The 26,889-nt window shown below is 35.7% G+C and overlaps 2 protein-coding genes across 4 annotated transcripts; both read right to left on the bottom strand.

Annotated features, from left to right (window-relative positions):
- Positions 1 to 771: 771 nt before the first annotated feature.
- Positions 772 to 21,409, bottom strand: acss2 (acyl-CoA synthetase short chain family member 2). Of its 2 annotated transcripts, XM_056250013.1 has the most exons (19): positions 20,660 to 21,409; positions 19,902 to 20,097; positions 15,550 to 15,641; positions 15,305 to 15,408; positions 14,994 to 15,066; positions 13,706 to 13,781; positions 12,665 to 12,776; positions 10,403 to 10,447; positions 6,460 to 6,597; positions 6,173 to 6,343; positions 5,909 to 6,042; positions 3,671 to 3,803; positions 3,508 to 3,564; positions 2,734 to 2,814; positions 2,439 to 2,547; positions 2,266 to 2,334; positions 1,761 to 1,937; positions 1,209 to 1,283; positions 772 to 1,103 (listed from the first exon to the last, which is right to left on the bottom strand). In XM_056250013.1, the coding sequence occupies exons 1-19, from the start codon at positions 20,784 to 20,786 to the stop codon at positions 976 to 978; spliced, it is 2,097 nt and encodes a 698-aa protein (XP_056105988.1). In that variant the 5' UTR covers positions 20,787 to 21,409; the 3' UTR covers positions 772 to 975. The 2 variants fall into 2 exon arrangements, with proteins under 2 accessions (XP_056105988.1, XP_056105989.1); XM_056250014.1 differs by lacking the exon at positions 10,403 to 10,447.
- Positions 21,410 to 23,923: 2,514 nt separating this feature from the next.
- rps21 (ribosomal protein S21) lies at positions 23,924 to 26,281 on the bottom strand. 2 transcript variants are annotated; one of them, XM_056250015.1, is made up of 6 exons: positions 26,216 to 26,281; positions 25,806 to 25,890; positions 25,545 to 25,608; positions 25,057 to 25,128; positions 24,867 to 24,922; positions 23,924 to 23,985 (listed from the first exon to the last, which is right to left on the bottom strand). In XM_056250015.1, the coding sequence occupies exons 2-6, from the start codon at positions 25,853 to 25,855 to the stop codon at positions 23,976 to 23,978; spliced, it is 252 nt and encodes an 83-aa protein (XP_056105990.1). In that variant the 5' UTR covers positions 25,856 to 25,890; positions 26,216 to 26,281; the 3' UTR covers positions 23,924 to 23,975. The 2 variants fall into 2 exon arrangements, with proteins under 2 accessions (XP_056105990.1, XP_056105991.1); XM_056250016.1 differs by lacking the exon at positions 23,924 to 23,985 and having other exon boundaries at positions 24,863 to 24,922.
- Positions 26,282 to 26,889: the final 608 nt, after the last annotated feature.

Here is a 26,889-nt window from a genome sequence, read left to right as displayed (position 1 = left end):
AACAATTAATGCCAAGCAGGAAAAAATCAATCTGACAATAATAACAAATGCAATCCAGTAGTGGTGCATGAGAGCGTCATACACTCATGAAACGGCAGGAATTTGATCACTTTTCTCCAGAAAATATTTTAGAAGAGGATACCTTCACAATATAAAATGGCAGATTTAAACACTTTGAAATATGATTTCATAAATGGAAAGCCCACTGAACAGGTCTAAGTGTTGTCTATAACAAGACCATAATGGTCAGAAATGTCATTTACTATATTTGAGTATGTTTTCAAATAAACACACAGCCTTTATGCAGTCAACCAAAGCCAATTCATAACTTTCCTGGAGAAATATAATATCAGTTCACACACAAACTTTCAAAGCCACAAACTGTTCCAGGGTAAATCATACATAGTTCAGTTATAACATATTGAAACGCCTGCATGATACCATGTTATTCTGGTAAATATTAATGCATGCTTTGGCTTGTTAGGAAAGTTAAATGTTAAAAATTAAACCTTCGACCAAAGCAGAGATTTACCACAGTGCTATTTCAGAGTACACAACAACAATTGTGACATGACAGTCTTATTTACCGTTTTAGGAGATAAAAACAAAACAAATGATAACCTGTTTTAGGTTATGTTGGCACATTGAAAGCTGGACAGTGTAGTCATATAAAGATTAATGAATAAACTGAACATGGAAAAAAGGAAGAGGAAAATATAAACAAAAATTTGGGGGAAACAATGATTTCTAATATACAGGTGATTCTTGTAAAAAAAAAAAAAAAAAAAAAAGTGGTTAAAACTGTGCCCCTCCCAATCCTTAGGTTTTCTTAGAGAAGTCTTTCATTTTTTTCATTCTGTCTGCGCACTAGCATTATCCTAAACTCCATTCTAAGCTCAGACTCATCCTTTTCCTTCCAGAACTGAAGCTTGTATTGGGGCCAGACAGTGGCGTTGTGTTGGATGCCCCTGGTGGTCACACAGCAGAACAGCAGCGGTTCTCAAACAGCTGGTCAATGACGGAGCTGTCTGCTAATGTGGACACGTCACCTAAATCCCGTTCATTGCACGCTATCTTCCTCAAGACACGACGCATAATCTTACCTTTAAAAAAAATCCAGAAGAACACAAGAATCATCAAATATTAACGTTTTAATAATAATAATAATAATAATAATAATACAAAAATTATCCATTCAATATTAATACCTGATCTGGTTTTTGGAAGGCTGGGCGCATTCTGAATATAGTCAGGCGTAGCTATGGCACCAATCTTCTCTCTCACTGTTTCATAAAGGAAATGAAAAGAAAGCCATTACTCAGAGTTTATGATTCAACAAAAATCATTATTCAATGGTTTGTCAAGTAAGTTATTATTTAAATCAGCAGACACAAGCTCAAAACACAAGGAATAGTTTATAAAATAGGAATATTAGAATTGAAATAGGAAAATTTGTGAGCTCTGGCAGATTATCAGTAGAGATCATCAGTAAAAATAAATAAATAAATAAATTAACAGTTGTATGACTTCAAAAGATGGCGAATAAGCTGTACGGATTGTTTTTTTTTATGATACTTTTTAAGTTTGATGATATAAAATCACTTTCGCTGTAGGAAAGAGCAGTTCAAACATTCTGGCTAACATCTACTTTTGTGTTTTATAGAAGAAAGAGGATCATATGGGGTCCGACTTACATGAGAGTGAATAAATTATGACAGAATTCAAGTTTTTGCATGAACCATTCATTGAAGCACAGATACCTTGCTTTTTAAGCTCCGCCTCCAGCTTTTGGTTGAAGTTGATTCCGTCATTGAGGGTGACAAAACAGTAGAGACTCTCGCCTTTGACAGGGTGTGGTCTCCCCACAACCGCTGCCTCCGCCACGGCTTCATGCTCCACCAGAGCCGACTCCACCTCTGCAGTGCTCAGTAAGTGTCCTGGGAGAAACAAATCCACCAGCAATATAAGCTTTTGCTCTATTACTGGCTATTTATTGTACGGTTACTGGTATGTAAGCTACTTTAACGCTTTGTAAATCTCTAGAGTCATATCACTAAAGAGATAGAAAGCATGCAAGAGACAAATGTAATGTGTGTCCTGAATTTCATCAACTTGTCTTTCGAAACTCATTAATCTGCATTATTTCAACATCTGTAGGTCCAAGCCACACATTCTCTCTCTCCACACTGAGGGAAATTACACAACAGGAGACTTTTTTTTGTTGCAAATCAATAAACGAACAAAATGTCCTCATCCTCTACTCACCAGACACATTCAGCATGTCATCTATCCTTCCAGTGATCCAGTAGTACCCGTCTTTATCTCTACGACAACCTGGACAGACAAGACACGCTTAACTAAAGCACAAACTCTCACCTCTCACAATTATATGAAGCACACTTACTGTAAAACTGAAAACGAATCACAGCACAAATTACCGTCTCCAGTCACGTAATATCCAGGAAATTTCTTGAAGTAGGTGGTCTCGAACCTCTGGTGGTTTCCATACACTGTTCTCATCACACCCGGCCAAGGCTGTTTAAACACCTGAGGAAGAGAGGAGTGGAGTGAACACACAACAACTCGTGTTTTGACATGATTAATTAGTGTTAAGAATTTTAAAATTAACATGGAAATCAAGCAAAATGTATGGTTATCAAATCATCTCTTAACTAAAAATAGTATGAGGAAAAAAAATTACACACACACACACACACAAAAAGATCATTGTACCAGATAGCCTTCACTCGGTCCTTCAAGTTCCTCCCCCGACTCATTCAGAATAGCAGGTACAACCCCAAAAAAGGGAAATGTCTACAAACATTAACCACCATACAGAAGTTAGTAAGCGATTCTTCCACATTAATCTCAAATTAACATAATTCTGTTTTGTGGAAATTATTTAACATTAACTGTGGTAATGAATATTATGCAACAAATGCTGTTAATCAACTTGTATCCTTTAATGGTTACTTTGTGCAAATATATACACTTCTGTTAAAAAAAATTGGGGTCAGTAAGATTTTTTTTTTTGTGAAAAACACATACTTTTATTAAAAAGTGATAGTGAAGAAGACATTTAGAATGTTACAAAATATATTTCTATTTCAATTAAAGGCTTTTCAGTTTCCAGAAAACTATCAAGCAGCACAACCGGTTTCAACATTGATAATAATGAGAAATGTTTCTTGAGCATCGAATCATCATAGAATGATTTCTGAAGGATCGTGTGACACTGAAGACAGGAGTAATGATGCTAAAAACTCTGCATCACAGGAATAAATTACACTTAAAATTGTAAATTATTTAAAATTTTAATAATATTTCACAACATAACTGTTTTTACCATTTTTTATCAAAAACATGCAACCTTGGTGAGCATAAGATACTTCTTTCAAGAACATAATAATAATAATATCTTACTGACCCCAAACCTTTGACCACTAGTGTATGTTTTTATTCATTGCTATATTTTTATTATTTATTTATTGCACAAAGCTCACTCACGGCAGAGCCAGGCTTCAGGGGTGTAGCGGCCGGCAGAGGGGTCATCACATGCCCACCCTGAGGAACATACAAAAAAAAAAAGACAAGTGACCTTTATGGTAGACGGCTTCAAAGCAACATGGATGTAACTGCTCTGGCCAGAGTGTTATAATTCAGTTCATACCGTCTCGGTCTGCCAGAAAGTGTCCACCACCGGACATCTCTTCTCTCCCACCACGCTGTAGTACCACTGCCAGGCTTCTGGGTTTATGGGCTCCCCTACTGTCCCCAAAATCTTCAGGGAGGTCCGCTTATACCTGACCACACAGACCATTGCACGGTTTTGTAAATTTGACTATTTTTGTCAAATGTGGTAAATAGTAATAAAGACTGGCACATTCTGGCACCGGTTGTATGCAAAAACACACTATGGACGTATAAACGTGGCTCTGTTAGCAGACTTTGCACACAAAGAGACAAATACTATCAAGTGTAACTATATCATATCATTATAGTAGTTATCATAAAGTTACATCATCAAGTCGTGTTATCTGGAAATGGGAGAAAGTGTCCTAGACAGATAACATCACCAAGCAATGGCAATTATAAATAAACATTTATAATACTGTCAATAGACTCAGTACTTATTCCTAAACACCATACTTCATAATGTAAACACTATATTATATATACACTACACACAGTGTGTCAATGAAAAATATTACTGGATAAGAATTTCACAAAAAACTATTTTAAGGTCATATATTTTGATAGCTGAAGAACATAACAATGGGGGGTTCAGTGTCACATGTTCCTTCAGAAATCATTCTAATATGCTGGGTTTGTGCTCAAGAAACATGTATTATGATCAGAGTTGAAAACAGTTGTGCTTTCATCTTTTTCAGGATTCTTTGATGAATAGAAATTTCAAAAGAACATACTTTTTTTTATAATTTTGGTTGTAATATTATAAATATTCATATTTATGTAATATTGAAAATATGAAATTTTCAGCCGAAACAGCTATTTTCGGGTCGAAATGGTATTGGAGGGCCAAAATCAGTGGGCAAAACAGATGCTTAAAGGACAAGTTCGGTATTTTACACGTAAAGCCCTGTTTCAAGATCGTTTCTGATGAAATAGAACGGTTAAGATTAAAATTTGGACACATGCTGCTGTCCCGAGAAATGCTGCTGTTCTATTTCATCAGAAACGATCTTGAAACAGGGCTTTAAGTGTAAAATACCGAACTTGTCCTTTAATTAGCACTTCTCCGGCGGCATGATTTGACTGTTTTAGTGTCTGTTTCGTGACACAACGTGGATAAGCTACAACAGTGCTACAACATGTCAGCTGTGTGGACACTAGTCCTGGATTGACAATATTCATTTCTCGAATTTAATCGGTAATGATACGGTTTCTAAATCTAAAATATTTTAGTCTGTGCTGTTTTCTGTTGATGCGTGAACAAAACTTCACTAAACGTGTAGTGCCTGCCATTCAATAATCGCAAAAACCTTTGTGCTTTGTTTCTTTTAATATGAAGCAAAGTCTCAACTTCAAAATTCTGTCGATTTTATTACGAAATTCTACGAATAAAGCGCATATGAACCGATAATCTCTTCCTCTTTACTAGTAACAGCATGAAATAAACTTGGCTGAACCCCAGAAGGTATGTTGAAAGATATACTACAACTTACCGAAATTAAACCTCATGTAATCGCCGTTTCAACTGAGGAAAGTCATCAATAAAACAGCTTGTACACTATACAATGTCACTTAATGTTACATTTACCTCAAGAAAGCGATTCAAATGCCCATTAATTCACTATTTACTGTAGCTAGAAAAAAATAACTCCGAAGAAGAGCATTTGGCTAAATATATGCACTGTTTTACACATTCGTTATATTTTTACTTAACCTGTTAGTGATGTCTTCATGATTTAATGTATGTTTGAATAAATCTGTCATGAAAACAAATGATTACGGTTTATTGTCATTTAAATGTTTATATTTCACCAACAAACTAGAGTAGAAACAATTCTGTTATTAAAAACTTGATATAAAAACTGCCTTATGTGCAATTTAAATGTTTATACAACTCAGTTTTAGCCATTTGAGTGTTGATTAAAGTTTGATTAATTGGTTTTCAGCCAAGTGCATCCTGAATTTTTGGTTTCGGCCCGGAATTTCAATTTCAGTGCATCCCTATTATAAATGTATTAACAGTCACTTTAAAGTACTGCATTTCTTTAATTTTTTTTTTTTTTTCCTTTGTAAAGATTAATTGATTCCTCCAGGGCTGTAAATCACAATTTTAAAATGGTCTGATATTATGAAAACGGTCTGAAATTTCCCATGACTACAGAAACCCTCTCTAGTGTACTAAACCTAGGACAGACACAATAGACACCGAACTCACTTCTGAACGGGCTCGCTGCCGTACTTCATCAGTAGCCGGATGGCGGTGGGTGCTGTGTAGAACTTGGAGACCTGATATTTATCAACAATCTCCCACATTCGGCTCACATTCGGGTATGTTGGAAGACCCTCAAACTAGAAACAGAAGATAAAAAAATATATATTTATATTATACAACAATAAAGGCCTTTGTAGATAAGTCAATATGCTTTCAATCACTTAAAGACAGTGACTACAAAGAGCAAAATCAGGATGTACCCCTCACCAACACACTGGTTGCGCCATTGGCCAACGGCCCATATGTGATGTATGAGTGACCGGTGATCCAACCAATGTCCGCAGTGCACCAGTACACATCATCAGAGTGATAATCAAACACCAACTTAAAGGTGGCCGCAGTGTAGAGCATGTAGCCACTCACGGTATGCAACACACCCTAGTGGAGCGGTAGAGCGTGAGAAAAAGAGGGACAAATAAGAGCTGTATACGAAAAGCAAATAACGCAGTTATTAAAAGTAGTTCAAGGAGGATTGGGTTGTTTGGAGGATCTACCTTAGGTTTCCCAGTAGAGCCACTGGTGTAGAGGATGAAGAGCGGGTCCTCTGAATCACACCACACAGGCTCACACTCCTCTGACGCTCCACCAATCAGAGTGTGCCAACACATATCCACCTCAGGATTCCACGGCACCTGCACCAATCACAGCACAGAGAGCGCTCATAGTTAACTCGGCTCGTGTAACTTTGTTCACTCTTCCTGGTGTCACACGTCAGAGAATGATACAAAATTTAGGGAACCTGAAGTTATCAAATCAGTCTGTGAAGGTTATAAACTGCTGGATTGAACAGAACAAATGCTGCTTTCAAGTCATGGGAAGTGATTTTGGTTGTTTTAGAAGTAGTGCAACATAAATACTGAGCCAATGGTGTACATCATGTGCGTAACTGATGATGCTTTATTTACTTCAAGTACTTTATCATTGTCACACTACAACAGAGGATGACGGGTAGTTTGGTAGTCCGTCATCTCATAAATTGGCTAAATTAGTAATATTTTCTCGTATCAATAAAACGATAGATACCATTTGTACATATAAGCTATTACATTTCTGACACAACCTTATCAGTGTTATGTATTATTTATTTACTATCATAGTATTTTCTTTAGTACTAAAAGTTTGTTTATATAATGTGATATATATATATATATATATATATATATATATATATATATATACAAACTTTTATGTTAATGCGATTAATCGATTTGACAGCGCTATTTATTTTACATTTTGAATTAGCTTTGAATATTTTTGTTCAGTTTTAATTTTAGTTTAAGCTTCAGTAATTTTGTTGTTTTTTATTGTTTTTTTATTCCATTTCGCTTTAATTTATTTTTTACTTAAGTTTTATTTGTAATCATTTTTGTACTTGAACTTTTTTTTTATTATTATTAGCATTTCTAACTGCCGTTTAAGTTTTTCTATTTAATATCTATATCTATATATTTATTTTTATTTATTCATTTATTTATTACTTTATTTAACAAAAAAATTGATGGGAGAAAACATTTTTCAATGCTTTTGTGTTCGCTCGCAAAAGTTTTGTGTTCTTTGCGTCTCTGGGGGGAACGCAAAACATTTTTGAGAGAAAGCGAAAGCATTCACAAAATAATCTTTCCTCCCATCTCATATTTGTTTCCTTCACCATGTCCCTTTAGGGGCTCCGTAATAAACACTCAAGTCCACATGCCCCATAGACTTCTACTGTAATCACTCTATAACTACAATGGGTTTTCTATTTGTTTTTATAATGGAAAAATCATTGTTGTGTCAAGCATTCGTTCATCTCGTAAATACAACTATTCCAGAATGACTTGGAAAGCGGCAAAAGATGAAATGAAAAGATTGTATGCAAATAATATGTTAATTAGAGGCACACGTTGGTATTTATTTCAGTCAGACTTATTAGACAGATTCAGTTCAATCTAACCGAACTGAATTCAGCACAAATGCCCGTCTGCTTTAGCCAAAGCGTTTTCAAAACTGAAAGAGAAAGCATCTGAAAAGATCAGGTTTAGTTAACACAAAAACACTAGACGGACAAACAAAAAGAGACATGAACGCAACAGAAGTCTAAAGATCTAGTTTTTCATGCAGTTCAGAGACAGGGGGAACACTATAGTTCATTTAAGTGACAAGAGCATTAGCATGGAGCTCATAGGTGAGAGTTAGTGTTTGACTACTACACAGAGAGAACCGTCAAATCCATTAGACTGTCTAAGCAGAAAAGGGTTAGCACATAAAACTGCTAACACCGAGCGTTTAGAGTCTAGTCACTACCATGACATAAGAGCTTCCCAGATACATTTGTGATGAAATCGCAAAGCGTATGTGAGGAGATCATCTAGGACATGGACACACTTGTCATTTAACAGAGATGTGGTCCTTTTACTAGGAACAGTAAAAGGTTTCAGTGCTAGCTCCTGGATCAGAACTGGCGACCAAATCAAGTGGAAACACTTCATAATAACCATTAACAAAACAGGTCAGTAGTTGGCATTTCTAACCTTTTACATCTCTGAATGTATTGAGGTATTAAGGAATTATTTAATATTTTATGTCATAAATGTTTTTGATGTTAATGAACATTTTTATGAAGTGTTACTGAACAAACCAATACTTGACAATGAGGGACTGTTTCAGTCTTGGAGTAAAAAAAAATCTAAAAAAGAAAAACAAACACTTCCATATAAAAGGATGAGGTCAGTAAGACAAAAAAATGTTTTTCTTTTATTCAGCACGGATGCTTACCATTGATAACAAGTATCAGTAAAGCCATTTATAAATGTTAAACGAAACCATTTTCATCTCAAATAAATGCTGTTCTTTTGAACTTTCAATTAACCAAAAACCCTAAAAAATTATATGCATTTTATAAGAAATATGATGCAAAATAAGAAATGCTTTAAAGGGATAGTTTACTCAAAAATGAAAACATCGAACTTGAAAAACTTCGACATCAATTACTCGCCCTCATGTCGTTCCAAACCCGTAAGACTTTCGTTCATCTTTCGTTCAACACAAATCAAGATCTTTTTGATGAAATCTGAGAGATTTTTTTGTCCCTTCATTGACAGCTACGCAACTACCACTTTGTTGCTTCAAAAAGTTCATAAAGAGATCAAACGTCAAGTTTGAGTTTCTTCCGAACATTTGGACTAAACAGCTCAATTCATATGGATTAGTTTTACAATGTCTTTATGAACTTTTTGAAGCGTCAAAGTGGTAGTTGTGCAGCTGTCTATGGAGGGACAGAAAACTCTCAGATTTCATCAAAAAGATAGATCTTCATTTTGTGTTCCGAAGATGAATGAAAATATTAGGGGTTTAGAACAACATGGTGATGACAGAACTTTCATTTTTAACTATCCCTTTAAGGCTGATTTATAAAGACATTTATAATGTTACTATAATGTCCTAAACTATTTATCAAATAAATGCTGTAAAACCTCTACATTCATTAAAATATCCCGAAAACACACAATTCCATATAAAAATTGAACTGTTTTCAAGATTGATAATAAGAAATGTTTATTAAGTTCCAAATGGACTCGAGTAATGGCTGGTGAATTCAGCTTTGTCATCATAGTAATAAATTATATTTTAAAATACATTAAAATAGAAATGTACAATTCAAATGATATTTTACTATATTATAGAAATAGTGTATTTTTGATCAAATAAACGCAGCCTTAGTGAGCGCTAGAGACTTCTGTCAAAATCTTACCAACCCCAAACTTTTGAACAGCAGTGTATAATGTTGTAATTGTTGTGAGAACATTGTGAACGTCATATTGTGCAATACAGTCACAATTATGAGAAGTAATGTCACAGTTCTGATGAGAATTGTAATTACATTTTCATGTACAACTCTGAGAAAACACATTTTTAACACTCGCAATACTGTAAACTTGACTACTTTAAAAACAATAAGGAACATTCTAAATTATTTTCAACTTAATGTCTACTTAAATACCTCATCTATGATCTGCTGTCAACAACAGCAGTTTATTTCTATTAATTACTTAGTTTTTACAGTTTAGTAAAAAGAAATAAAAAGTCCAAACAAGTCAATTATCATAGGTAATCGACTGAATACAACATTAATGCATTCATTAAGACATTATTTAGCTCAAGTGAAGACATTAAGTTGTTAGTAAGTCAGAATATGCCTTTAATGTATGGCCTTAGAATTGAACGCCAAGTCTGATGAGTGTGTACATGGTGAAATGCATTTTCAAAAGCAAACACACAGCAACACACACAAACATCGTGTTGTGTGAGAATGTGAGGACAGGTGATAAAGGTCTCAAGCCGTTCCTAAAAACAAGAGAGCCGCCCATGAGCACACAAACAGGTGTTAATAAGACAACCAAAAAAAAAAAAAAACCCCACACACACACACAACTGATGCACAAAGGAGACATGAAATACCTGTGGGGGGGGACGGACCTTCCTTACTCTTTTCTGTTTCTCCTGCTAAAGGGGGTTAATGGAGAGATTACTCACACCGAAAGAGGAAAAGGACACAGACATGGACCCACATTGATGGAGAAAAAATTATCTTTTGCATAAAAAGTCAAATTGACATTATTAGAATTACAGGTTTAAAAGAGGTCAGCTTGCACAGGTGAGCGTCACACATAAAACGTTCAACTGTTTCAAAGGTCTTCGGCACAATAGCTCAGGGAAAACACACCAGACCTTTATGGATTTACAACAGTAACAGTTAGCCTTTGTTAAATAACCAGGAGATATCTCTAACACACAGGACAATGCAAGACTCAAAACTCCACAGGAGATGTACAGGACAAGAGTTAAAGGGTTAGTTCACCCAAAAATGAAAATTAAGTCATTAATTACTCACCCCCATGCTGTACCAACCCCGTAAGACCTTCGTTCATCTTCGGAACACAAATGAAGATATTTTTGATTAAATCTGAGAGCTGGATCACTCCTCCATAGGCTGCCTAAGGGACTGACACTTGACGGCCCAGAAAGTCATTAAAGAAAATGTTTAAATGTTTCATGTGCCTACAGTGGCTCCACTATAAGTTTATCAAGCGACGAGAATACTTTTTGTGCGAAAAAAAACTAAAATAACGACTTTATTTGACTATTCCATTGCTTCCTTGTGGGCCTGAGACGAGAGTTCAAGAGATTTCCAGGACGCATGCGCGAGAAGTGACACTCTTCTTCTACTACTATGTACAGCACGCGTCTTCCTCTGCTTGTAAGACGCGCGCTGTGTAGTAGAAGAAGAACGTCAGTTCTCGCGCATGCGTCGTGGAAATCTCTTGAACTCTCGTCTCAGGCCCACAAGGAAGCAATGGAATAGTAGAATAAAGTCGTTATTTTAGTTTTTTTTCCGCACAAAAAGTATTCTCGTCGCTTGATAAACTTATAGTGGAGCCACTGTAGGCACATGAAACATTTAAACATTTTCTTTAATGACTTTCTGGGCCGTCAAGTGTCAGTCCCTTAGGCAGCCTATGGAGGAGTGATCCAGCTCTCAGATTTAATCAAAAATATCTTCATTTGTGTTCCGAAGATGAACGAAGGTCTTACGGGGTTGGTACAGCATGGGGGTGAGTAATTAATGACTTAATTTTCATTTTTGGGTGAACTAACCCTTTAACATTTGAGAGACCAGAACAAAGACTTATGAAAGTCATTTTCTCATCTGAATCTATTCCCCACTTACATGGACAGATATCCATTGATTCAGGTGTAATAATAATCATTAATTTTTGCCATGTGCTCAGGAGGGAACCTGGTCTGCATCTGTTCTGATATCATTCCTTCCTCTCTGTTTGCAATTATATTCATGTATTATGAGTGATTATTTAGTAAAGAAGTGTTTATAAAAAGTAATCTCAGCAATTTTGTGTGCACTACTGTTCAAAAGTTTGGGGTCAGTAAGATTTTGTTTTTATTTGAATTAATACTTTTCAGCGAGGATGCGTTAAATTGATTAATAGCGACAGTAAGACATTTATAAGGTCGCAAAAGATTTCTATTTCAAATAAATGCTGCACTTTTGAACTTCCTATTCATCTAAGAAAAATGTATCCGTTTCCACATAAATATTAAGCCGTTAACTGTTTTCAACATTGATAATGTTTTTTGAGCAGCAGATCATCATATTAGAATGATTTCTGACGGATCATGTGACACTGAAGACTGGAGTAATGATGCTGAAAATTCAGCTTTGACATCATAGGAATAAATTATTATTTTTATTATATTTAATAAAATAGTATTATAATTCAAAAATGTATCATCATTTTAATTAGATTTTTTAAATTCAAGTTTTTTTTTGTTCAATTTTTGTTCAAATGAATGCAGTCAAAGCATTAAAACAATCATACAGACCCCAGACTATTGAACGGTAGTGTCTATCTTTAAATTGGTCACCCTGGTCTCTATTGGTATCGGCAATTGAGAAAAACCCATCGTGCTTGCTTTAATATCTATTTAATTGACCAAACAAAATGCATTTGTAACTGAGATATAATGTAATGAAAAGAAAAAAGAAAAAAAGAGTGCTCTGGGACTCTACTAAGATAAGCTTGAGATAGAAAAAAACACCTGTAGCAATATGGAGATGTCCAAACGAGTAAGAAACATAAACAAGACAAAATGAAGAATGAAGTCTGTTAGTTGTATGGCTGTGGTGCAGAGGTTAAGCTGTACCTGCAGGTCGGGACAGGAGCGCTTCGCTGGGGGTGACAGTGAGCCCGGCGGTGAGGCCTCGTCTTCCTTTGTGAGGTGTTTTAGCATTATACATTTCTCCACAGTGAAAGACCTGACAGTGTGAAAGACATTAGAGAATCAAGTGAACAGAAAATACACTGTTAAGCATGTACACAGCTACAGTGGCCACTTTACTAGGGGTTTCCAATATTAACCTACTTCCATTCTCCAAAACTGACTAAATTTCAGTAAGATTTTAATACTTTTATTCAGTAAGGACGCATTCAATTGATCAAAAGTGACCATAAATGCATTTATAATGTTACAAAAGATTTCCATTTCAAATAAACGCTGTTCTTTTGAACTTTATACATACCAAAAAAAAAAGAATGAAGACTGGAGTAATGATGCTGAAAATTCAGCTTTGTCATCAGATGAATAAATTCAATTTTAAAATATATTCAAATAGAAAACAGGCATTTTAAATTGTTGTAATATGTCCTGATTTGTTATTATAGCTCTGTTTGAATCTCAAATAATCTCACTGTGGCCCTCATTTATCATTCTCATAATATATCATATCTTTGTTTGTCAGTGCGTTTTGTGGTGTTAGGAATTGTTTTTCTGCGCATTTCCGCACTAACTCAAAACGTGCGTACACCACCTCCTGAGCTGGCGTAGGATTTGAGCGCGCCGTACGCCAACGTCCATATTGATAAATCTCAAAGTCACCGTGGTTTTGAGTGTACGCTGGAAATTTGGTGTACGCACTTTTGATAAATGAGGGCCTGTGTGACTAAAGGCTGCTACAAGAATGCAGGAATTACTGTCAAGTCCAGCATTTCTCCCTCAAAATGAACATTTAGAGGCAAAAATTGTTGAGAAGAACTGAATCAGAACCAAATTTGTTTCCAGTCTTCAAGAATATCCCTCTACTGCTACTATTCCACATTTGACTGAATGAATCTAATAAAGTTGCCACAGTGTGTTTACGTGCACATGATAAGCATGGCACTACTACTTAACTAGAGTTTATCATACTTGTCCCTGCATTTCTGTAGCGCTTCATCGGCTATAAGCTTCAGATTGATCAGCTTATCACCGCGGTAAAACCCATCTGGGGAGAGAAAGAAACACAATAAAACAACTTATTTACACATTTCACAGAAAATCCCGAAAAGACAAAGACAGTAAACGTTTATTAGGTGATAACAGATGTTGATCTTATCATGGCTGAAATGTTTATTTTATGGTTATAGTCCACTCTCAAGCTCAAAGATCTATCAGGCACTGTTAATATCCTGATATTTTTCCGCAAGACTGATCATTATAGTTAACAATGAACCATATGAATGAGCTCATTTTCAGAAAACTCAGCCAAGTACTGAACATAATGCTTTATCGTTGCAAATATTGTTATTTATCCTGATTTTTTTTAAACAATTTGACATTTTCATTATCTTGCATTGTAACGACGAGCCTCCATTATCTTTCCTGCTTGTGGTTGCCAGATGTCAGGAGAATAAATCCCCCAAACTGAGCTTTTCTCTTAAAAGTATATGTTTTCTATCCCTTGTTTTACTTAACATTCCTGCCCAGTAGAAGCGCTGATGATCTGACAAAACCGACAAATATGTAAGTTGAAGTTTAGCCATGTTCATTGATAAATAAGTATCATACAGCCAGTCTGCGTTCCTTCACGAGGCCACGTGTGCGATTTGCTGCTACTGTACTAAATCTGCAAGGTTTTCTGTGACAAACTGTAATAAATCCAAACATAAATCTCGACCACATTGTGTGCAATCATGTTTGACGAATAAATGCACTAATGCAACCTCTGTGCTAGAATACAAAGTAAAAATGCAACATTTGAAATTACGATTAGGAGCCACTGTGTGTGTGTGTGTTAAAATGATCTTTCCCTGGAATATCTGTTTATTATTTGTGATTAATAATTGATTATAATATAAGAAAATAACCCTTATTATACAGCACCATTCCAGCCTTCAAAAATAGCTTAATGATGGATTATGGGATTCTTCCAGGTCATATTTATCCCAAAAACATATTCCCCTTCGAAACATGTCAAACTCTTGGAGTGGAGTTCCCTGTTACTACTAAAAAATAAAAATAAATAAATAAATTCACAGGCTAAATAGCTTTTGATAGTAATACGATTACTGCCACATTCAATCCACAGACTAGTGAACAATGTGAAATGCAGCACTCCTTTGCAGTAGATGGAAACTCAGCAGATTAACTTTGGGATTAGCAGAGTTTATATACTTTGAGTAAATTACGATTGATTTTTTTGGCATGCTTTTCTTACCGGCTGTTATAAGAAGACAGCACTGAGAGTCCATGATCCTCTCACACAGCGACTCGGCGGAGAAACCGGCAAACTGGGTCGTGAACACAAAAAAACGTGAATAAATTGAATGTTGGAAAAGCATTTTTCCTTTCTGAATTTCTGAAATTTTAAACAGTTGGCAAACAGTCCAACTGTTGAAAGAAAGTTGAAACATGTATAGGTGCTTTTTTTTTTTCTTTTTTTTTTTTAAGCTGATTGGTCAATACAGTGCTCCAGCTAAATTCCAAGGGAAGACAAAGGAAATGAGTCTCAAATGACAAAGGACTGACCACAATAGAGTGAACCGCTCCAATCCGAGCGCAGGCCAACATGGCCACCACCAGCTCCACCACCATGGGCATGTAAATAGACACACGGTCACCTTTCTTCACTCCTGCACAGTCAGAGAGAGTAAGAGAGCAAGGGATGACAAGAGGACATTTCCTTAATACACTACATCGGTGTCAAATCTTTAACCTGCTGCTGGTCCATTATACCATTCTTAACCAGTTCAACAGCATTTGTGTGAGCATACCTTGTGACTTGAGGACATTAGCAAACTTGCAGACTTGCTGGAGCAGTTCTCTGTAGGTCACCGTCTTCTCATCTCCAGGTTCATTACCCTCCCTGTACAAATCAAAGCCAGAAATGTTACTCTCAATAGCATTCAATAATTTTCTCTTTTTTTGGCCCATTTTACCTGTAAAAGAAAACCTACTTAAAAATGATGCACACCTGAATACATTTATTAATACACCCTTAACATTTATATATCACTTATACATGATTAAATAAAAAATGAGCAGTAGTTATTAAGATTGATGAGGTTTGGAATTGGTAAAATGTGCTTGGAAATAAAATATGATCAGAATATCAACTTGCATAATCATTATGCACACTGTATAAAAAAAGTATTTTTATTTAGAAAATATGCATTAAATTGATCAAAATGACAGTAAAGACTTTACAATGTTATAAGAGTTATTTTTTAGAAAGCAAGATTTCTATTTCAAATAAATGTTTTTTTTTTTTTTTTACGTTCTATTCAAAGAATCCTGAAAAAATGTATCATGGTTTCCACATAAATATTAAGCAACAAAAACTGTTTTCAACATTGGTAATAGTAAGAACCATTATCAATAATTGAGCAACGAATTATCATATTAGAATGATTTCTGAAGGATCATGTGACACTGAAGACTGGAGTAATGATGCTGAAAATTCAGCTTTAACATCACAGGAATAAATTACATTTTAAGATATATTCAAACAGTTATTTAAAATTGTAATAATAGGTCACAATATGAATGTTTCTATTGTATTTTTGATCAAATAAAAGAGCATTAGAGAGTTTTTAAAACTATTTGTAAAACCGTACCCACCCCCAACTTTTGAACGGTAGTGTATTTCTCATAGACATATTTTCTTACTTAGTTCATTTAGTCACAGTCATAATCATGTACATTGCCATTGAACATAGCATTAGTACTCAAGGATCAAAGTATGAACTTGAGACACTGAGCAAGATTTGTGCATCTCCTAGATTCAAAGCCATGTTCAATTTTAACATTCAGTGTTTGTTTGTGATATGCTCCAATTACTGTAAACCTCTGATAACACTATTTTGGCGTGAGATGTGCCCTTAAATGTCCCCTACAAGTTAACGTGTAACTTTTTATTTTTCCTTGACTTTGGATGTCAGCAGACATTCTTAAAATACAGCTGCGTTCTGACACAAAGGAGAAGCCTGGTAAAAGACCACAACTGCAGAAGAGAGTCAAGTTTGAGTGTTACAAACTTATGTTGTATTGCTAAACTGGCATTGCAAAAGCAGAGAATTAGCAACTGCCCCAGGCAACATTCGTTGAAGTGCTTGAAGGCTATTTATGTAGATCTGAATGCTAATGAACAATGACCTTAAAAAAAGTCCTCATGAACTGCATGGACAGCATTCAGCACAGAAAAACCTGATCCACTGCAATGCACATGAACAAATGAAGCCTATGAAGATGCAACACTAAAGATACACTTCATTCTGGTTGGACTGCTATTGGCGGGACCTGGTTCAAGCTTACTAAAATAGCTCCAATGTGCCCCTGTCTGTCAACAAGCCTGTGTATTAAATTATTACACGGATATAATAACAGCATAGCAATACTGTATCGACTCAGGTAATCTGAAAGTGGACTAAACCATGTAGGTTTGTGGCTTAATATACAGGTCTTAACCTAAATACAAGTGTGGCTTAACCTAAAGGTTTTAGTGCGGGGCTGGTTACTGAGAGGTTGTAGATTGAAATTCGGTAAGGGCCGAACCATGAGCAATCATCATCAACCAATGTTAATTTAGAGGTATTAAAGTGCCCCTATTATGCTTTTTCGCAGTGTGTAATATAGCTGTTTTAAAGATCAAAGTGGACGACAAATAAAGGTATTGTCTCCTAAAAAAAAAGATTCGATTCTGAACTGCTGAAACAAGTCATCAGCAATTCCAGTCTCACTTCCTGTTACACACCTACATAACAATGTAACAAATTAGCAAAATCCCTGTTTATGGTCTTCATTAGCTCCCCACGAACAACATCTACTTTGACCCGCCCTCAAAATCTTTAGTTGTAACTGAGGACTGGAAGAGTTTGGTTTGTGTTGTCGAAATGTCGAGAAGATGCTGTTTTCACTGCTTCACTTGAGCTGGACACAGAAAACATCACATCAGCGACTCCACTTCTTGCGGCAGCTCAAAAAGTTTGGTGTCAGCCGAGTTGCCATGACCCACTTTTATAGGTCTACTATTGAAAGCGTCCTCACTTTCTCCATGCTTGTCTGGTTCGGTCATACAACCGCTCAGGACAAAACTAGGATGGAAAGAGTAGTATGCAGGGCTTCAAAAATCATAGGCTGTAGCCTCCCTTCACTTTCTTCACTCTTCTCCACTCTTATAATTAGAAAGGCTAAAAACATCATAGCGGACCACTCTCACCCTGCTCATCATCTCTTTAATCTCCAACCATCAGGAAGAAGATATAGGAGCATTAAGACTTCCACATCACATTCCGCTTCAGAGACAGCACCTTCCCTCTGGCTATTAGACATCTGAATTTGCACTGACTGCTAGCCGCACCTTTATTAACAGCAGGCACTGTGCACTTTCTGGGCCGTGGGGTATTATCCTTTGTACGACTGCAGGGTTCTGGTCTAATGTCTTAATGTTGTTGGGGACTATTGATGTATATTGTTGGTGTACTTTTGATGTCTGTCTTTTAGGTCATTTATGTCTGAGAGTTGTACCAAGACAAATTCCTATCAACTTGTTGACATGGCAATAAATTATTGAATTGAATTGAAAAACCGGCGCAGTCGTTACTGTTCGTATCATCGTATATCAAGTGCCGTGGAAGCTCTGGGGATGAAATTCAGATATGGTAATGGCCGTTTCATTTCGTAGACCAATCACAACAGACTGGGCCGTCTGACCAATCAGAGCAGAGTAGACCAATCACAACAGACTGGGCCATCTGACCAATCAGAGCAGAGTAGACCAATCACAACAGGGGCATGTTCAAGTTCAAAACGGTGCGCAACGTTTTGCTACGGTTTCCGGGTTGAACGTCGTGTTTCCTGGAAACGGCGTGCACCAGGGTTTGAGATGCGTTTTCTCTTGTTTGGTGGGTGTGTCAGAACTGCAGTCCAATCAGCAGCAACATGTATATAAAGCACGTGGTATTAAAGTGAACTCGCACAATGGGTTCAAGGAAAGTAATTTACAAATGTGTTCGATGCAGCTCGCTATACGCAACAACTGAGGATATTAGAAGACATGTTTGTCGTAAGTTTTGTAAAATTATAGGATATCAACATAATGATGTAGTTGTTTATATTTTTAGCTTCATTGCAAGTGTATGACATTTAGTATAGAAATAAACAATGGTAATTAAGTGTTTTTCCTAAAAATGAGAAAGAAAATACAGGGTATTAAAACAGTATGAACTACAAATAAAGTCAGTATGTGAGGCTAAATAGATGTGCTTTAGTCTGAATTAGGTAAGATGTGTGCTTCCATTTCAGTTTCCACAAATCCCTTTACTCGACTGGGATGTTCTCTTGTGTTCTGGGTGGCAAGTGCAGTAACTGTAACATCGGGCATATTTTGTAGTATTAAACACATATTTATACCGACTTCATCAGGCTCTGAAAATTCTTCACAAAGAACACAAAGAATGGCCTTCTCAGCTGCCATAGTTGCAACTCTTGCGTCATCAGAACAGTGTGTTCAGCGCATCACCGTTTCTGTTTAAAAAACGTTGTGCAACGTTTTGTCGGGGCTGAATGCAGCCCAGACTGGCCTGTCTGACCAATCAGAGCAGAGTAGACCAATCACAGCAGAGTAGACCAATCACAACAGACTGGGCCGTCTGACCAATCAGAGCAGAGTAGACCAATCACAACAGACTGGGCCGTCTGACCAATCAGAGCAGAGTAGACCAATCACAACAGACTGGTCCGTCTGACCAATCAGAGCAGAGTAGCCTGGCGGTAAAGGAGGGGTTTAGAGAGACTGAATCTTCGAACAAACCTTTTTCAGATTCTGAGAAATTAGGTGATGCTTCAATGTATAATATGAAAAAAATTTAAGCGTTTTTTGACCTTGGATGCATGTAAACCTATTGATGGAGACCTCCAAAACAAAATTAGGAATTATTTAAAATAGCACAGTAGGGGCACTTTAAGTGTACTCTAAAATGTTGTTTTGTATAATAATATTGACAAAGTAGATGAAGATCAAAACACTGACATCACCATTCTCAAAATAAAAAACAAGACTCTTAATGTCACGTGCACAACTTCCGGGTAAACTGAAACATTTAAACCACATGCTTCAAATACTTACCAGTAAAAAGCCACTCTGTCACCCAGTTTCCTCTCATGGACGATGCGGTCCAAAACATTATAGCAGATGTTGGTTGTGGCGCCTTCCATGCACTTCACGTAAATCTCACCCTTGGTCACGTCGAAATTGTAGTCCAGGAACTTCCCAGTGTATTTTGTCTTCCAGAAAAAATCTTTGGCGACATCTCCCCAGAACTCTGGACACAATGGGACAAACAAATGCTGATTCAGAACTTGTGTACAGAGAACCAGAAGAAAAACCACAGACAAATTCACTACCTATATGGTACTAGTACAAATTTTTTTTTTTTTTTTTTTAAACATACACAATAATAATAATGAATACATTAATGAAGTATTAGAATTATTATTAAAAACATTTTATTTCAATGTACTAGTATAGATGTTTGAGTCATTTGGTCTGTATGGATTTTTATCGTTTCAGAAAGTACAACAACAATAAATACATAAAGTGTGTATTATTAAAGAATAAACTATTATTTTATACATTAAATATAGATACAAGGCTACATGAAGCTTTGCTGGCTAGATCTAAGATTCAAAGCAAAGTTTACAACATCAAAATAATACACCGACCTAACCGTAATTCAAAAATAGAGCCTATAGGTGGTTAGATACAAACTGCTGTCTACCAAGGGCACAAGGCTTTAAAAAACAGCCATGTGAAGTTTTTGTTTTTATTTTGCTTCTCGAAAATATTTAACCCGTTAATAACCTGCACAAAAGCATGAAACTCACCCTCAGGAGACTCGACAGAGTTGATGTAGAGCTCTTTGTATTTCTCAAAACTGGGGATGTGCGCTTCTTTCTTCAAGTCCTCTGAAGCATGTAACACGTTATCGCCTGGTGCCTTATCAGGGATCATTTTAATAACCAATTAAATGAACGCAACTAATATAAAAACAGTAAGAAAGCACACAGTGATCACTGGCCTAATGTGTGTAAGTCACTTCCGTGTGGGAGAGTTTCACTCCCATTCAGCGCCGTGTATTTGAGCCTGAAATTATTATCAAAACGAGAGTAAAATCTAGATTTAGTTTTATATCTAGATGTGAACGCGCTGCTTTTGTTTTAATAAAGAAGTGGCGATTCGGATTCAGATTGCAAGGACGAGTCGTCTGAAACGCGTTAAAATTGCACTTTAAATAATTATTACTATTTTAAGTAAGCTCGAAATGTTGCTCCAACGACACTAGACGGAATAAAAAAGTAAGTTTGGATTTAGAAGAAGTCTCACATATATATTAAAAAATTAAGATGCACTTGAGAGCTGTCAGACAGCAGGTCTAGCTCCTTTAGCTGGAGGTTATATTGTGCAAGGTCGATTAAAGCTGGAAATAATTCCCCGCATTTGAGAGAAATCTTAGCCTGTAACTGAACCAGACATGTAATTAAAATAGCCGTGCATGCAGTATGATATTATTCATTCTTCCACGCGTGGATTACAAATCCTCAGTGTGTCTGCAGGAGGACAGCCATTGAAGAGTAGAAATAATGTAAACGCCTAGAAGGGCAAATTACCGATAAACGTATGTTCTTAGATGGGCGGGGCTTAGCCTTAAGGATGTTGATTCTTATTGGTTCCTTCACAATGTACATTTTATTTAAAAAAGAAAAATACTTATACAATACTATATTCAGCAAAGAAGAAAAAAGGCCAGAGCACATTTTTAAAAAATACACAAACTAAAAAAGAGTCTATGACAGAATTAAATCATTAAACGGATAGTTCACCCAAAAATTAAAATTCTGTCATTTACTCCCTCAATTTGTTCCAAAACCTGTATGAATTTTCTTCTTCTGCTGAACAGAAAAGAAGGTATTTTGAGGAATGTCGGTAACCAAACACTTGATGGGCTCCATTGACTTCCATAGTTTTTTCCCCCAATACCATGGAAGTCCATGGCTACCGTCAACTGTTTGGTTATCCATATTCTTTAACATATCTTCTTTTGTGTAAAACTGAAGAAAGAAACTCATGCAGGTTTGGAACAACTTGAGGGTGAGTAAATGATGACAGAATTTAATTTTTTTGGGTGAACTGTCCCTTAAACACCAAAAAGTTGGGTGTTTAGTAAATTGATTTATTTGAAATCTATTCAAATGTTTACAAATATTAATCCCATTTCAGACAATACATTTGGAGATTTTGCAACTTTTAGTCTTCTACTCCAAAGGGATTTCAAGTATGGTAAAAAACCGTTGTAATAGCTGCTCTATTATTATTATGTTTGGTAATCAGTTTGCAGTTTCCATCTAAACTGTCAAGTATATAAAGAGGGGGTAATTAAAAAAGATATTCAAAACAGTTGTCAAAAGGAACTCGCAACTCCCGGTATATCATATATTGTATTATGGTCTAATAAGACAATTAAAAAATAAATAAAAATAAAAAATAGAATGAGACAATGCAGCTCCGGCTTTCTGGGCCGCCAAACGCCCCCTAGAGGAAGAACACAGTGCGGCCTGAAGCTGTTAGAAAGATTTACGAGAAATGACAACAGGAGATGCACGAGTGTGTTTGAGCTCACAATGACCTCTACCGGACGGAGGACAATCGTTGACAGTGACGCTAAATATTCTAACATGCATTCTTGTTAAAAAAAAAAAAAAAAAAAATTTCCTGCAATTAAGCAAACCTTTTTGGGTGTAATTCGATAAAATTAGGTTTTTATGTTATGAAACAATGAAGTTTCGTTGTGACATCATGTTTTTTTTTATTGTGTTATTCTATCAAATTTAGTTTTTATGTTTGTACAACTGTTCAGAACTGTGCTAGGTAACCATGTGCTGGTTATCATCTTTGAACTCAAAAGTACCTTAAATTGTCACTACCAAAACAGTCATGACTGAAACATGCCATCATTGTTTTGGTAGTGACAAAAGGGAACACATAATCATTAATTGGGGGGTAAATAAACAAAAATTGTTTACAGTTAAGCAAATCATTAGTATCTTAGTATGTTTTAGTATGCGAGTTAAAATTCTGTAATGCGATGTGGTCGCTACCAAAACATTGCGGTCACTACAGAAAATGTGCCGTTTCGACCGAAACATGGATGTTGTGTCTAAAATAAAAGTATACTGAATCATCAACTAAGATGTTATTATAGTGTTTGGTTCTATGTATATTCAAACTAATGAATCCTTAACTTTGAAATCAATATGATTAACTTGATGGCTTTTACAAAGAAAGATTGGGTTCAAAATACAACAAATCTTATAAATTACACTTGAAATATTGTTAAAATTGTAATTGTTATTGATTAACCTGTGAAAACTTTTTTTTTAAAATAGCAAAAAATATATTTACAAGGTAAATGTAAACAAAATATTAATAGGTCAATATAAGCCTTATTAAATGATGTATTATTGTTTCAGTAGTAACAAATTTGGGGAGAGGAAAAATATTCCAAAACTTTCTGAAAATACAATATAATAATTAACTGCACAATTGTACTAGAAATGTGTACCTTGGATGTTATACAATTTGCATACAATGTTTATGGAAAAAGACACCCTTTTTTCCCCAAGACGTTTCCAACTCTGACTTTGAACCAATTCTGCAGAATGGCCCATATACAAAAGTGCGCTAGGGGCTGTTATTTTAGTGCATACCTTTGGATGCTTTATATGTTTAATTGATCATCTTTTAGTGGCTAGATGATATTTTATCTTGCTATTATTTCTACTGAAGTTAAAACTTATCCAAAAGCTTGCTTTGACAGTGTACCACACATACATCACTTGCTTTAACTGTTGCTCATTCAAAGACACATTGACCAACAGTGAATCTAAGGAAACTGTATCCTGTCACAGTAAAACACTGAACAGATATTCTCACAACACCACAATTGGTTTCCTTTTCCCATGGTTAATTAAATTCCCTTCTAATTTAATAATACTACTCCTCAAATAGTTCATTTTAATTATTCGCATGGAGCCTAACAGTCATTAATAACAACTTTAATCCACTCACATTATTAAAAACAAACACAGGAGTCCAATTTTACTTTTTATTTTACAAAGAAACTTCCAGATCCCATCCTTAAAGTTAGATGTTCCTGTAAAGAGAGAACGCAATCATTAGAATCATAATCCTCATCCGGCTGCCTGATTTAAACAGATCCGCAATTAAACCACATTTGATCAACAGCTATTACAATCAAAAGGCTTTTTAAAGTAGTTTGCATTATTATAAAAAATAAAAAAAGACTCTTCTAAGCAGTTTCAATACAAACAGTTTCACATAAGCACATATTTGCTTTGTCACTCTGCAAGACTTGTCATCTTCGGAACACAAATGTAGTTAGACCGCAACTACTTTGACAGTTTAAAAAGTTCATAAAGGAGTCTAAATGTATTCTTATGCAACATGTTTGAGCTTTCACAAGAGGTTTGTTCTTGCAGGTTTGGTTGAGCTTCTGTTTATGTTCGCTGACCAATGTTCATTTGTGAATAAAAGCATAAATCATTAATCTGTTCAATAATCTTTAATCTGTTCCACATAAAAAGTGATCGAGTCTCTTCAGAAAATTTGGACTAAACTGCTCAATTCATATGGATTATTTTTACGATCTCTTTTGAAGCGTTAAAGTGATAGTTGAGTAGCTGTCAATGGAGGAACAGAAATCTCTCCGATTATCAGAAAGATCTTCATTTGTGTTCCGAAGATGAACGAAAGTATTACGTGTTAGGAACAACCTGCGGGCGAGTAGATGACAATTTTCATTTTTGGGTGAAATAACCCTATAAATGTTCTCACTGAAGTTCACTGAAAATCATGACTAGGAAACATTTCTTACTATGAAAAGCAGTTTTTCCCCCCACACAATCATAATGGAGCAACACTTTAAACACTAGTAATTTTATAGAGCATTTACAAGCCGACAGAAAATTCAGAGGAAACAACAGCAGCATTAGTCGTCCACTGGCAGGAGCTTACTTTGCCACAATGCTGTCGTTCTTTGCAAGCCTCAGGAGGGAGTCATCAGCTTCACCCTGTAGATGACAACGCAAACGTCTTGAGACCACAACAGATGTGACACCATACATTTATATGAACACCTTCCAAACTTCACACATATGAGGTAATGTCACGGTAAAATGGGCTATAAGTGTGATTGAACACATACCATTCTACGGATGGCGCCACAGATGGCGTAAGTCTTGAACTGGCCATTGAACCTGCCTGTTGCCCTGTCCACCTGTAACAACAGGTCGAGAGCCTCATTAAAAATCACAACTCTTGAGGTTTTGTTGGTGTGATTATAATAGACTAATAACAGTATTGTTAAAGACAAAAACAGTTAATATTGTGTTTAAATAAGATCATAATCGTGTACACTTCATCTGCTTTAAATAAATAGCATTTTTTACTTTGCATGCATTATTTACATGACTTTCAATATATAAAAACAGTTTTGCTAATGGAAAAATTAAAAATCAAAAGCAATGTGTGTTTTAGCTAAATCTGGAGTAAATAGTGTAAAATAAGTGTTCATTTACGTGTACACTTACTTGCTCTAATTAAATAGCATATGGCTTGTATATATTATCAAATTGCATTTATGAATGCATGTCTGCAAAGACTAGCTCTGTAATGATCAAACTCATGTCAAACCTCAGCAATGTTGAGTTGGATGGAGGCATGGTCCTTGGCACCGATGATTCTGTTGCTAGCAGAGCTGGGAATACAAAAAAAACTTAATATTGACAAATTTGGGCGCTCAACGTATTTATAACTAGTATTCAACTGTTCTAATATGACTATTTCAAAGGTAAAACTGAATTCTAGCACACACAGCTAGTGACAATTCACATTAGTATTAATATAGGTATTTGATCGAAGGTTGAACCTTTCACAAACTTCATGTGAACTCACCATTTACGGGGGACGTACAGGTCCACGAATTCACCAGCATCGTTCTGCATCTTGACTTTACTTGATGACTGTCAATCAGCTCAGTCTGTATCAAACAAAGAAATCAGTCAATCAAACAACATTCTTTACAAGTTGGAGGCGGGGTTGATTCTTATATTTTTAGACACTTATTTCAATCGCAGACAGTGAACTAAAGGATCTGGAGAGCGGCCGCGATGAGCGATGCTCTCCACATGTGTAGCGACTCAGCCCTGCTGAGTTATTCACCATAAAACGCACAGAAAACGCGAATATCTGATACACCTTGTGTAGAACAGTCCCGTGCATAGATGGTGTGAGAAAAACGTTGTTAATGTTGGCTTGAAACAGTAAAAACTATAACAGTAAGCTAGAGCTCATGGTGTTCTTACCGAATTTCACAAATGGCCGACGCGGAAAGGAAGGAGAAAGGGTCAGGAAGTGACGTAACAGGAAAGACAGAATAAGAGTGCATGCTCTTTATTTAACAGAATAAATATTCTCACCAGTGCCGAAATTGGAAACTTTACAAACAAACCTTTGTAAAAGGAAAAGTCCGAATTGTGAAATAATTCCTTTTTAATTTTTTTATTTCGTTGCGGAAACAAGCGTCAAAGTTACATCTTTCTGACTAGTATTTTCATCTATTCTTAAAGACGCCACAAAACAAAAAAGCTTATAAAACAATACATTTTTAAAGCTTTTAAAATTCATGTAACTGCCCTACAAATTATGTATAACTTTTTATCCCCGTATTTTTAATTATTTGTAACAAGAATTGTGAACCTGGCTGTATCCAATTTTCAGATTATTTTTTCATAGTTAACATAACATTAAAAAAGCTTGTAGTACAAACCCCTTTTCTTAATGTGTTGTGATTAATGATGAAAATATGGTGATACCTATTGGTTCAATTTTTTTGCTTCGGAAACTAGGCTATATAATATTCAATGTCCAGTAAACTACACCTGAATTCTGATATTATTCTGATAATATAAAAATGTGTCAGTATTGTAAAATGCAAGGACAGCACATTTAATCAAGTTTATCAAATTAAAAACATTAG

The sequence above is a fragment of the Rhinichthys klamathensis genome, unplaced genomic scaffold (genome assembly GCF_029890125.1).
Source record: "Rhinichthys klamathensis goyatoka isolate OS25496 unplaced genomic scaffold, OSU_Roscu_1.1 h1tg000066l_1, whole genome shotgun sequence".
NCBI classification, from domain to species: domain Eukaryota; kingdom Metazoa; phylum Chordata; class Actinopteri; order Cypriniformes; family Leuciscidae; genus Rhinichthys; species Rhinichthys klamathensis.
Note: the sequence above shows the minus strand (reverse complement) of the source record. Positions and strands in the feature narration are given on the sequence as shown.

What these genes read in the sequence shown, in the direction of transcription:
- rps21 (XM_056250015.1), bottom strand. Translation starts at nt 25,855, where the DNA reads ATGCAGAACGATGCTGGTGAATTCGTGGACCTGTACGTCCCCCGTAAA. An exon ending in CTGTACGTCCCCCGTAAATG is followed by an intron (nt 25,609 to 25,805) that starts GTGAGTTCACAT and finishes TTGTATTCCCAG; the next exon opens with CTCTGCTAGCAACAGAATCA. An exon ending in TCCAACTCAACATTGCTGAG is followed by an intron (nt 25,129 to 25,544) that starts GTTTGACATGAG and finishes CTGTTGTTACAG; the next exon opens with GTGGACAGGGCAACAGGCAG.
- acss2 (XM_056250013.1), bottom strand. Translation starts at nt 20,786, where the DNA reads ATGATCCCTGATAAGGCACCAGGCGATAACGTGTTACATGCTTCAGAG. An exon ending in CTACAGAAATGCAGGGACAA is followed by an intron (nt 12,777 to 13,705) that starts GTATGATAAACT and finishes TCACACTGTCAG; the next exon opens with GTCTTTCACTGTGGAGAAAT. An exon ending in TGACATGCTGAATGTGTCTG is followed by an intron (nt 1,938 to 2,265) that starts GTGAGTAGAGGA and finishes TGTTTCTCCCAG; the next exon opens with GACACTTACTGAGCACTGCA.